At 38.3% G+C, this 12,738-nt stretch overlaps 2 protein-coding genes across 9 annotated transcripts in view; both read right to left on the reverse strand.

Annotated features, from left to right (window-relative positions):
• The window catches only part of col15a1b (collagen, type XV, alpha 1b), a 54,358-nt gene extending 53,448 nt beyond the window's left edge, over nt 1–910 (reverse strand). For all 5 annotated transcript variants that reach the window (XM_034138179.1, XM_034138177.1, XM_034138178.1 and 2 more), the window contains exons 1-2: nt 778–910; nt 470–534 (exon numbers count right to left, since the gene is read on the reverse strand). In XM_034138179.1, coding sequence (XP_033994070.1) covers nt 470–534; nt 778–788 — 76 coding nt within the window. In that variant the 5' untranslated portion in view covers nt 789–910. The remainder of the gene's footprint in view (nt 1–469; nt 535–777) is intronic.
• A 6,330-nt stretch (nt 911–7,240) lies between these two features.
• The window catches only part of LOC117488521 (solute carrier family 12 member 7-like), a 28,231-nt gene continuing 22,733 nt past the window's right edge, over nt 7,241–12,738 (reverse strand). For 2 of the 4 annotated variants that reach the window (XM_034137486.1, XM_034137487.1), the window contains 4 exons: nt 10,555–10,724; nt 9,984–9,998; nt 9,542–9,675; nt 7,241–9,132 (listed from right to left, as the gene is read on the reverse strand). In XM_034137486.1, coding sequence (XP_033993377.1) covers nt 9,041–9,132; nt 9,542–9,675; nt 9,984–9,998; nt 10,555–10,724 — 411 coding nt within the window. In that variant the 3' untranslated portion in view covers nt 7,241–9,040. Of the gene's footprint in view, nt 9,133–9,541; nt 9,676–9,983; nt 9,999–10,554; nt 10,725–11,422; nt 12,731–12,738 lie in introns of those variants that run through there. The other 2 variants (XM_034137488.1, XM_034137489.1) reach the window with 2 other exon arrangements.

The raw sequence follows: 12,738 nt of genomic DNA on the forward strand, positions 1-12,738 counted from the left end.
GTTTGGCAATAGGAGAGGAATGTACACCTGCACTTAGAAAAGTAATGTAGCAAAATGGCCAAAGGAACCTAACCTTGTGACACACATTATAAAGCATACAGTAAAAAGGACAGGATGCCATGAATCTGATCAAAATTATCCAAAATTGCTGTGACTGTGTTGTACATGAGAAACTAAAGCATTTTGTTTATTAGAGCTTTCCCAGATATGTATTCATAGTTAACACTATAGCTTTTACCTTTACATGGAAACTGGTATTTACTGCTTAATGATACAACACACACTTAATTGCCTCCCATGGTCTTTACCTTGCTAGTAGGGTTCATAGATTAGTTAGGACCATATCATCAACAAACGGAAAAGCTCCGTTAATGAAGCATTTGCTTGGTCAATGCCAAATTGATCCATTATATTTGTGTTTCTTTACAGTTACAGTGTTAAGCAAGAGCAGCAGCAGCATTAATCTTACCTTCTATAACCTGCAGGGCAGTGGCCAGCCAGCACAGCAGGAGTAGATGCAGGGCAAGAGACCACCTGAGGAAACACATCATTCACAAAAATCTAGGTTTGTTCAGGCAAAAAAAAAAAAGGTTAAATACAATTATCATAACGTTAATGGCTGATGTAGAGAGGGAAAGTGTTTAAATGAAGAGGCAAGTAGGCTGTCCATAGAAGAAGTGTTGCTACATCACAGGTCTCCTCTGAGGTGCAACTTAAATTTAAGATAGGATGCTTTCATACACTCAGAAAAGGTAAAGTAATGTTTAATTGCCTTACCCTTGAAACATTTTAGCAAGTAAAGGAATACAAATCCAGGTTTGGAAGTGAACTCCAAGTGCATGTGTGTGATGGAATTCCGTCAAAGTCCGTGATCCCTCTGCCTCACTGTGCAGACCTGAAGTCACACTAATGCTGCTCTCTCTCTCCCTCCCTCTCAGTACAAAGGCTCTCTCAGTTCTGAGCTGGGTGACTCTCAGACCCACAGAGTTGGAAATTTGACTCCCTTGGAGGAAAGAAAACTCCCCCCTTACTCACTCAGTGGAACCTCTCTCCTAACCTGCAGCTTTAGTTAAGTTATTTTCAATAATGACAATATGATGACCATCATTTAAGGAAAATGTTTCCATCTTTGAATTCATTTTTATTATGATAATATTTTTTTACTTAAAAAAAAAACTCTTTTCAGACTGTTTTGTGTGTAGCTAATATCAGACTGAGAACAAATATTTCAAAAACACATGTTTATCAATTAGTTATTCAAAAATAATGATCAGTGATTTATAGCAAATATAGCATGGGTGAATTAAAGTGTAAGACAGCCTTGGTCCAAATAAATGCTGTTGGAATTGCTGACACTTCCCATTTATTAGTATTATGTATGCACCCTGTGTAGCCCTTAAGTTCCCATTAGGTATGGTGAAAACAGGACATTTCTCATGGCAGCCTCATTATTTGCGTCAAGATCCAGAAAACAACCATTACAACTTATGGTTGACTAATATTAGTCCTTCATTTCTGGTAATATTTGAATAAAATGTGTAATCCTGAATTTTTTTAATATACAGTTTATCCAGCCCAATACAACCAAATGGTGTTCCTCTCCTTAAGCAGGATCCATGTGTTTTGGGGGGAGTGGCTTTGGGGGAGGCCAAAAGGGAGGGGCTTGGATTTCTGCATTTCGATGTTTTCAAAATCTGCCTTCAAAAAAGTTGCGCTGATAAGAAAAATAAGAAATGTTTAGGTGACCAAGAGGTAAAAGTTGACTTTCCTCACATGAAAACACACTGGAAAGTGTTAAAGTTTTAAGACAAAAAAATAAGGAGCATCCAGACTATATCACAAGGTAGCAGCGCCCTAAATCAGACCCTGTTTTCTTTTTCAGTTTTCTCTTACTGGCACCTTAATTTAACAAATTAAATCAGACTCGCAAAACTTGTTTTTAAAAATGTTGAGGTATGAGCTAATTAATCAAGTTGAAATATGATAATTTTTACATGAGGACTTCTTCTGGCAACCAGTGGCTTCCTGCTGAAAATAAGAGGGAATCATTCTTTAAAGAAATTAAAATAAGAATTCAGCCTGCCTTGGAGGAAAGAGATATGATTTTGTCCACACAATAATTGGCTTAAATAATCACACTACCTGCCAGCGGAACAACATTCTCAACAGTATGTGCTCAAATTCATAGATATAATATGGTTTTCAAAACACAAAATCATTCATTGGTTAAAAAGACTAATTGCTAATTCTACTCAAACATGTACTCCATGCCTCACAAATTGTTGTCTGGTTGCTCTCATTGTTTGTAACCCTTTAATCAGTCAGAAAAAAATATTGTTCATACCATTATAGTCACACCCTGATACTTCCATACTGGCCATAAACACTGATGTTTTAAAAAGCAAAACACCCATTAGTCTAATTCTGGTATTTAGTGTTGGGACTTACTGATTTACCAGTTTCCGAGAGTAAAAAGAAAAAAGACAATCCCATAAAACATTTTTAAATTCTAATGTATTTAAGACCAGAAGACTCATATAAAAATGTGTGTTCCTATGGCCTTCATTTTAAAATACATTTGGTTGGCTGGTTTTTCTGGGCAGAAACCCAATTCAAGGCAGCACACTACCAGATAGCAACCATCGGATTAGTCTTTGTGGCCTGAAGCTTAAGGAGTTTAACATTATTCCCTAAAAAAATATATAATTTTTTTTTAAATAGGTGCCTTCAATAAAAACAAACATTTATTTAATTACGCATTTCACAGCAACACACTGAAACAGCTGGTCAAGTTAGTGCTGGTCCCAAGTCAGCAGAGACATGGCTTCAGGGGTCAAGATGTGAGGGTGTTTCTGTGAAATTATGCATGTTGTGATGTTAATACCCCACTATTAGCAGATGCTGGAATGATAATGGCTTGAAGAAAAAGAAAGGTACCCACCCTTTCCTTAACTTCCCCCCTCATTCTCTTTCCCTTTTTGTCCATAATGACAACATTCCCTTCCTTAAGCCACTTGTGCCTTCCTTCTTTAGCTCTCAGATAAGAGAAGTAAAGAGGAAATGTCCACATTTTACTGGAGGATTGTTGGAAGCTGTGGGAAGAGAATGGCTTAACAAGATAGGAGAACGTCAGAGTGAACAAAAGCTGCATATATTTAAGAACACAAAATATTAGTACAATATATTAGTACATTAGTAGTATATAAATCAAGATCTACTAACATAACACTTGGTAAAAGAATGATGAATGATGAGGAAAAAGGAACTTTATCAGTTTGAACTTAACAGTAGGTATAATGTAAACCTTCTTTGTTTAGCTGTATGCTTGCTAACACTTAATAAGTAGCATGAAAGTAGAAGACTTGAGGCTGATGGAAATGCCAATCGTTAAGCAGGTATTTGTTCAGAGGGTACATTACAAGGCAGAATCTTCAGCAAGACATACAATTGGGTTGGGGTTAGAAGGGGAAATAAATTACAAATTAAAGGTCACCTACAGTATTATGCAAAATCAAAATGTTCATGTCTTTTATACATAAATATGTGTCCCCTCTGTGCTAAGAGATTCGGAAAGTTTCAGCCAAAAAGGTTCTCTTTTTGTCCTGATCCATTTATATAAAAACCTGTCTGAAAATGAGCTGATCAGATTTTGGCCATGTTGTGATGTTTTTTTGGGTTGTGTAACCATTAGCCAATAACCAACTAAGGTAACACCCGTCCACCTTATCACCTGAATCTCCTACTTGAGCATCATTGTGATTTTTTTAAACCAAACATATCGCAGTGGGGCGTGGCCAGCAGCAGCTCATTTGCATTTAAAGCTACAGACACAGACTCAGCACTTTTTAATATTACAATTATTTGTCCTTTTACATTTGTTAGATCACATTAATGAATCAAAGTGCTACAGGTTTTTTTACCTGCTGACCGGCTGGTCCTGTGACTCGTCTTTTTTTTTTGTAACTAGCTGATGCTCAATCTCATCCTCTTCTTCAAAGTCACTGTCAGACTCAGAATTTTCAGAAATGTGATCCTCACATTCTGAAACCTCTTCCTCTACATCATCATCAAATGGTTCTCTCTCTTCCAAAATCATTTGCAAGACCCTCTGAGCAGAGAATCGTTTGGCCATCTTGATCAGTTGTGATAAGGACCCAAACTGGCGAAGCTTTATTTATTGTGTCCCGCCCCCAAATTTGCAGCTGGGATAGAATGTGAAAAAAATAAAGATTGGTTCCCGCAAGACATAATGCGGGAATGTGAGAGCAGACAGGTGTCGGTGCTTGAGTTTATCAACAATGTTGCAACCTTGTGCGGGAATGGCAGGGGCAGAAACACAAAAGTATCACTCGCTCGCGCGCACGCACACACGCACGCACGGAGCGGTTTATGGCATGCTACAATTATCTGTTTAGTATTTCAAGCCAAACACTTCAGAGACATGTTTTTTATATATCTGAGACCTATAATATATTGTTGAAAAAGAGTATAATAGGGGACCTTTAAATTATGAAACTATTTCTCGATTTCTAGCAAATGGCCTCTTCCCTGCTTCTTATCAAACCTACTTCCAGAGCTCTTGCTCAGACCAAACCCATCTTTGTACACAATCCTCATTTTGGTGTCAATCACACAACTCTCACGTTTCTAGACCTCATTTTGCATGGTTACAACTATCACAGTGACAGACAGATAAACAAACAAACACCTGTCACGTTACTCATTTCTGTAGTAACTTAAAGGGGACCTATCATGCAAAATGCACTTTTGTACATCTTTTATACATGAATATGTGTCCCCGGTGTTACAGGGAACTCACCAAGTGTCAGAAAACACAACCCTCTCTATTTTCCTCCATACCCAAATCTCTAAAAAAGGGGCTGCAACGGATTTGATCAAAACAGTGGCGCTACGGCTATTGGGCCAACTCCTCCAATCAGGAGGAGACAGCCACGGCCATTGCCGTTCGAAAGCGCTGGAGACGCTGTAGTACATATGCCAGGCCTGTAGGTGGTGCTGTTCTCACTGAATCTGCCCTTGCAAAAACAGAGCAAATTTTTTTCAAATTGAGCAAAATGAGGCATGGCTAAAATGCATGATCTGTTTGGTATTTTGAAAAAAAAAAAGTATAAATATGCCGTATATAGGTATGGTCCTACACTATATTATTCAAATATAGCATGATAGGTCCACTTTAAGTTCTGTAAAGTCACACTTGGTCTCTAGATGACTTTGACAATCTATTAAATGTTTCTTTAAGTTACCATTGCCTGGGGTTTCACTGCTAGTTGCTGCTACTGGAGGGACATCTTGGCAGGCAGAAGCAAAAGATGCCAGAGCTTGTAAACACAGGAATTGGCCAAACGGATTGTACCAAGTGCATGCCCAATAATGGGGGGCATTGGGGATTTATAGTTTGGAGGTTTGGTGGTGCTTATGTTAATTGCTAAATTAAATGTCCTGTTTTGTTTAATATGTAGTGCCATTGGTAGCTTTTGGCTGTTTAAATGTTTGTTTCGAAATGTTACACCGCATGCATGCATGGTCCTTGGTATTGTTTAAAGATGCCATACAAAACTGAATACATATTTGCTTGTGTTGCTACATGTTTTAGAGCGAAAACACTAGAACACAATAATGTATCAACATGTGCATATAATTGCTTGTGCCTTTAATTTTTTTATTTTTTTTATTTAGCCTTTATTTATACAGGTTTAAAATCTCATTGAGACACAAGGTCTCATTTCCAAGAGAGACCTGTCAGTGGTAACACTACCACACAAAGTTACAGACAGACAGGACACTAAACACAACCATACAATACAACCATAATATGTACACTGCATATAGATATAGATATTTATAGATTGCCTGTATATGGGCCAATGTAAGATACGTCTCATGCAGGATTATAAATGCATGCGGTACTTTTATGCAACTTTGACTGAACTTACACAACAAAGGCAATTTGGCTCTAACATGGCAAACAATTGGATAATAAAACCTCTTACATTTTCAGAAAGCAAATTGTGAACCCATCATTTTCACTTATTTTGTTTTAAAAGTTCTCCAAATTGTTTTATAGAGTGTCACTTGTGGTCATTGTCCACCATACCACCATATAAGATTCTCATTGGGGAAACAATAACGTTTCAGATAAGGTTTACTGTCCTGAATCATGGACAAATACAGCATGTTTAATGTGAGGGAAAGTAGGGATTACAGACAGCACAGAATGTATCAGAGTTGTAGTTCAGACAGTGATCTGAGCATCTGACCGAGATCGTTGTTGTTGTTGTTTTGTGCATGCTGACCCAGCTAACCAATCTGAAAACTGGACAACTGAACAAACAGGAAACCATTTATCCAGGGCCAAGTCTTTCCGAAAGCTTCCTTCTGAAGCTCCAAAATTGCCTTTGTTCTTTTATGAGCCAAGCGACAATGATGTTCCAGGATTAATTTGATGTTTGGATACTGAGCCCGGTCCAGTTATGTAAGAAATGACGACAATCCGGCTCAGCTCTAATGTGGGACACGATGTATCAGCTTCTTGTGCATATAACAATAGAATATCAATGTTTAATGAGAGATTTAATTGACATTTAACCAAAGTTAAGTTAATGAAACCGATAAAATGTTTAGACAAAACACTACAGGTGAATTGGGTTAAAAGAGACCTCTAAATTTCACCTTTAATTTTTTTTTAAAAGTTTGCTGATGTAATGTTCAAATATGCAAATGAGCCACATTGAATATGTACTTGTTTTGGTGAATTTTGGAAAAATCCCATCCACAAATAGAAAAAGTATGATAAAATAAACACTTTGATAAGTATTTTATGTTTTCTTTCTGCTAGTCTACATGTTATGGAAGCAAAATGGCCGACACTCAAAAATAAGAAAGTGTGTGCCTGAAGTGCCTCTCCTTGATGAGATGAGGGCAATCAGAGATATCACAGCGATCAACATCTGACTAACAAGTCGCTCAGCTTCATTTCCTTTTTTATTTTCCTTGAATACGGACTTCCTGCTTTGATGTTTCCTGCCTTTTGTATGTCCATAGATGTTTCATTTCATGTTATGGGAGTTTCCATCCAAGTCTGGAGAAACACTTCTGACTGTGGGCCAGCCCATTATGTGGGACATTTTTTATAGACTCAAATTGTTCCTAAATTGTTCCTAAGTTTGGACCAAAACTCTCAGTATGGAAAAATCTGTCCATAGAGGACATGACAACTATGTTAAATATGTACATTTTAGTTTATTGTTGATGCTGTTAATTTGCTAAATAATCAATGGCAGAATCCAGAATCTCATATCTTGTCAAATGACCAGGGGTATTCAAAGAGTTAAAAAAGTTATTTCTACACATACAGAAATTAACTCAACTAGAAAAAACTAAAAGTATTACTCACATTAAGACATGCAGAAAATACTTTTCACAACACCCACAATAAAAGTAATTGTTGACTTCTGAGAATACAGTGACCTTGTATTAATGAAGCAATATTCTTATTTATCTCAGCCTTTAATCACAAAGACAACTGTGCACTTGTTTTAGCTCTGAATTAAATCCAACCTTATCATAGTGGTGACCTATACTTGAAAATAAAAACTTTACAACACACAGAAACTTTAAGAACTTGACTTGTTATTTTAAATCTGGAATCTTGAATGAAATAAAAATAAATGTATTTAAAGACAGCGGACTGCGTGTTGAGTACAAATCAACAACTTTTTTTGATATTTTTCATGTTGCACCATCATAATTAGTCCTTACAGGAGCACATGAAACAACAAATCACATTGGTGCCCCTGTTTTATGCAGACAAAAGACTGAGGCCAATTTATGTCCTGTGCTATTGGCACATATTTAAATGTGATAATATGCATTTGGTGCAAAATTGCCCACTTTCTTTGTAATGTTTTTGCTATACTATTTTTTGTTCATTGCAAATACAGCCCAATATGCAAAGCTCAGTTGCCTCATGCTGTTACAGGGTAATTGCTGTCTTCAGGGTTTTCACAGCCAGACATTTGACATATTTTATTCTCAGCTAGACTTCCTGCCATATTCTTTTACAGTCTGAAGGTGTATGTTTTAAACAAAACACCAACAGCAGAGACAGACTGAGATATTATACCATAATGTACGGTTTCTCTCACAGGCATTCCATGACTGGCTGTAAGTGTATCAGACACAAAAAGAGCAAACTGCACTAAGCTGCAAAATGAGACTTCCAGACTTATATATTTTTTTTAAATGAATAAAACCTAATAAAGCTCCCTTATCAATGCATCCTATATTGTCATGAACCTACATATGGACCTTAAAACGTTGCTCCAATACAAGAAGTCAATAAAATACACATGAACTCAACTTAAATGCTATCTAAACTATCTCATCCTTTTACACACTAATGTTTTCTGTGACAACACAAACAGTTGACAAGACAATCTCTGGATTACAATCAAAACGCCACATTTGCCCTTAAACTGTCCTGATAGTAATCAAGGGCTTAAACTTCTGATACAGTGATTTGAGGCAAACATTGTATTCGGTAAAAATGTCTTAAAAAAATGTCAGGGATCACTAAAAGGTTTCATCGACAGCATTGAAATAAATAAAGGCACTACTGTATGTTAGCTACGTTAGCATCATTCGTTCTAACCAGCTACCACAATCAGAGAAATGCAAAAAAATTATGAAAAATGACAGCTCATCCACAAAACAGTTTTTCTGAGAAGGAAGGTACGCCCCACAGTTGTCACTTTTAGAGTGTATAATATGTTGAAGCCCCAAGAGAAGGGGGAGTAGCAAGCCGGCTGTGCCCCCAGACGATTAACTGAGATCAGGCTGTGCTGCAGCTACACTCCCCTGTTCTTCCCACCGACCATGGTCCTCCTTTTCTGTCTTGTGAAGGAATGGACTGTCCTTCCTTTGTCTGACATCTTTGTCCATTTCCCCTTGATCCTTCTGGGACCTTACTGTCCATACATTCCTTAAAGTTTCCTTTCAAACAATGAGGAACAGCTGGGTACTAGGAGTAGATGGTAATGACTTCCCGACCGCCTCCACGAACCAACAGGACACGGTCTAGGCCGTCCATCAGGACCTCCAGAAACTCCATATCTGAGAGTCAGTTTGGTTAAAGACAAACTGTACATTACAGCAACACAAGCTGCCATTTTCACATTTGTATACTTTTAATCTCAATTTCTTCATCTGGAAAGTACTCTGATCAGTGGTGAATACAGTATTTGCAACTTGCAAATCCTAAAAAGTTTGACTAATTTAAGTAATACCCTCCTTTGCATTCTTGCTGAGAGTTAGACAAGAAGATTAATTGCACGTTTAAGTATGGTAACAGCTACAGTCAGCAGCCAGTTAGCTTAGCTTTGCATTAGGACTGAAAGCAGGGATAAACGGCTAGCCTTAAACTATTCCTTCAATATCTTAACAATATCATTATCCTTCGACCAATTTCCAAATAATGGCATTGCTAATAAAGAAAATGTACTGATTTTGCCCAAAAGGATACAGTTCTCGTCCCCTTTCTTGTTCTTCGGGGGGCCCGGCATGTTTAGCAACACCAGCTGGGAATCTTTGGATTTCTTGAGCACCACACCGTTCAGCTTCACAGCCGTGTGCATCCTCCGTACGTTGGACTGGTTGCTACATCGGAGCAGAGATATTAATAACAGCATTGGATAACATATCTTTCACAGCTACTGTAAGTGAGTATGATTTTCTCAATCAGCAGTATGAGTGATTGAAAATCTGGTGATCATGGAGGCAAATACATTACTCAGTCACATGCAGCCTCCATAGTTGTGATCATGCACTCTGACTCTCATGCAAAGTGGACTAAAGATCTAATGACACACAAGCATGCCAATACACACTTTATCATCACACTGTACATTCACAGATAGCTCATGCACGTTTATAAAAAAGAATCGAAAGTTGAAGAAGTGACTTACAGGTTTTCCCACTCTCTAGAAAAAAAGGTGCAAAAAAAAACATGTCCAACATCAATGCATAATAAGGGCTAAACCTTGAGATATGGATTAACAAGAAGCAAATAGAGCTTGTTTGTCCTGATGCAGTACAAACATACAAAAAAATAGGCAAACCTTGAATGAGACAAAAGGCAATATGATTAAGAGCAGACATTAAAAAAAAAAGCGAATTACATCAATCCACACTGAGAAATGATCACAGTTTTAAACAAAACTACTTTGTCAGGTTATGTTAAGACTGTTATGCAAGTCTGCCTATATATGTTAATTAAAATAAGTAATTATTGATTTTGGTATCACTACAGGACACAAACAGATGTCTTTAAGTGAAGGTCCTGTGTTGTACACTAGCAGCATATGTGAATTTATTTATGATTTCAACAACATTGATACGAGTACCATATATTAAAACAATAAGTCATACGACTCAAAAATGTATTATGTTTGTCCTTAGTTGAATAAAAACAGAATGTTTGACGTGTTGGAACACGCAACACAGCATTTCTTTTTATTTTCTTTAAAATCTACTTACGGTTTCATGTTGAAAATGTCCTTAACTCCCATGCTCTCTCGTTGTCTGTTCCTCTCGTTGATCAGTTTGTCTTTGGTCCAGGTCATGTGGACCCGATCTGGGGGGGCACCTGCAGGTTTGTCGCTCATTGCAGCATGAGACGATGTGTTGCGGTCGTGGATCAACTGGGCCTAAACATGTCAGATCATAAAAAATCTGATCTTTTCAGCAATGTAACAAACATATTTATTTTGTCATTTATTTTAAAGGTCCCATGTCATGGCCATTTCTACTGATCATAATTCCATTGTCGAGGTCTACTAAAATAGATTTATAATGTGCAATTTTCCAAAATCGCATTGGTTTCTCATACAGCATCTCTGTATAGTATGTGTATTCACTCTCTGTCCTAAACGCCTTGTTGGAGCTCCTGCCCCCCTCCCTATGAGCCCAGTGGCCGTCTGCGAGACACAGCGAAACCCAGCCCGAACACACACACACACACACACACATCCGCAGCCTGGCAGGTAGTTTGTGTGTGTGTGCTCACACACAAACTCCCAGCCTCGCCGCGTCCCGCCTTCTTAGGGAGGAGAAATCGGCGGAGCTGCAGCTGAGAAAAGATCGAGTGTGTGTGTGTGAGGAAGTCCGCGGATTGGTCCATTTGGACCAATCCGCGGACTTAACGTAACGGCTCCACGGATTGGTCCATTTGGGTATGGGCACGTCACTGTACCCAGGAAGAAAACAATGGAAAAAGAGAAATCTCCAACGAGGCGTTCTGGGGCAGCACAGACAGGTATTTTCTGTGTTAGAGTTGTACTCGCTACAGGGTGTACTTTGAGGGTTTGTGACTTTGCAGACCGTTTACATGCAGAAAAACCTTCATAACACACAAGGGGACGGGTAATAACCGGAAAAGCATGTCATGGGACCTTTAATAAAACATTGGATTTCCAAATAAATCCTTTCTATTAAAGGCCTAAATGAAAATTATCAAACTCTCTCTAGCCAAATCACAAAGCAACATAACTTGGCAAATATGTAATTGCTTAAAGTTGTTAGGGATATAAAATTATGATCAGAAGAGGTTAAAAAAAAGTAATGATTTAGATGTTGTTACTTTAAAGGCAGTGAGGTAGACAGGATTATAGTGATGAGAGTACATGCAGGACATACCACAGAAACACAAACTGAGTGTCTTTTCTTAGTAAACCTCTTGCTCTGTGTACGTGATCTCCATCGTTTGTCAGTGATGTTATATGTTGTTGCAGTCAAGCGATGAGTAGGGCACCGGGTCGCCAACTTTCTACGGTGCTGAGGCAGGTCGTGCCTGACGTTGCTATGAGTAACGATAACCAGCTAACCATATCACTGAAATCTAGTACCTCATTTGACCACGCCTTCCATGGGTCAATATTGACCACAATGACATCGAGGGGGATAAATGTGGCATTTGTCCGGAACTTCTACACAGACGTCTATTTGGCTCTATGAATACCTCTCTAAGAGAAAAGAGGGAATGCAATCCAAACCATACTGAAAGTGGAACTTAACCTAATGTTCCCATATACTGAAAAAAAGTGCCAGTGAGACATTATACTTGTTGACGTTACAAATTAAATTAGAGTTTTTGGATTAAGGAGAGAGACGTTCATGTTTATTAATACATGTTGGACTGTCTTCATCCATGGGAATAACATGTAAAGATGTTGTACATGGGTTTAGTTCCCCTTTAATTATCTCAATAACTATTGGCTAGTAACAACAGGACAGGGATCCTGAAGGAACCAAAACTGTTTCTAAAAACTACTAACATGTCAATTTCAAGTACTGTGAGTGTGGCTCTCAGTGAGCAGTTTGTCTTCCTCTAGTGGCCACTTGTGGTGCCTGTGTCTTTACCCAGTCAGCATTTACAGGACAGTGAAAAAAGGGAGGAGAGAAAACGATGAATCCCTGAGTTGAGCTCCTGATGACAGCACTGCCTCGAGCATTGCAGTTGTTATGAATGGATTATTATATGATAAAGGATGGCGTGATGAATGGTTGGAACAATGGCGTAATGGTTGACTATAACAAGCCGTTAGGGTCCTGTGGCTACCTCCTCCTCAGGTATGCACAGGGTGATGAGGGAAGGCACACCTGGAGACTTCTTCCTCTTTATGGAGCCGCGTGATACATCTGTGATGCTCTGAATCTGAAGCC

The sequence above is a fragment of the Trematomus bernacchii genome, unplaced genomic scaffold (assembly GCF_902827165.1).
Source record: "Trematomus bernacchii unplaced genomic scaffold, fTreBer1.1, whole genome shotgun sequence".
Lineage (NCBI taxonomy): Eukaryota > Metazoa > Chordata > Actinopteri > Perciformes > Nototheniidae > Trematomus > Trematomus bernacchii.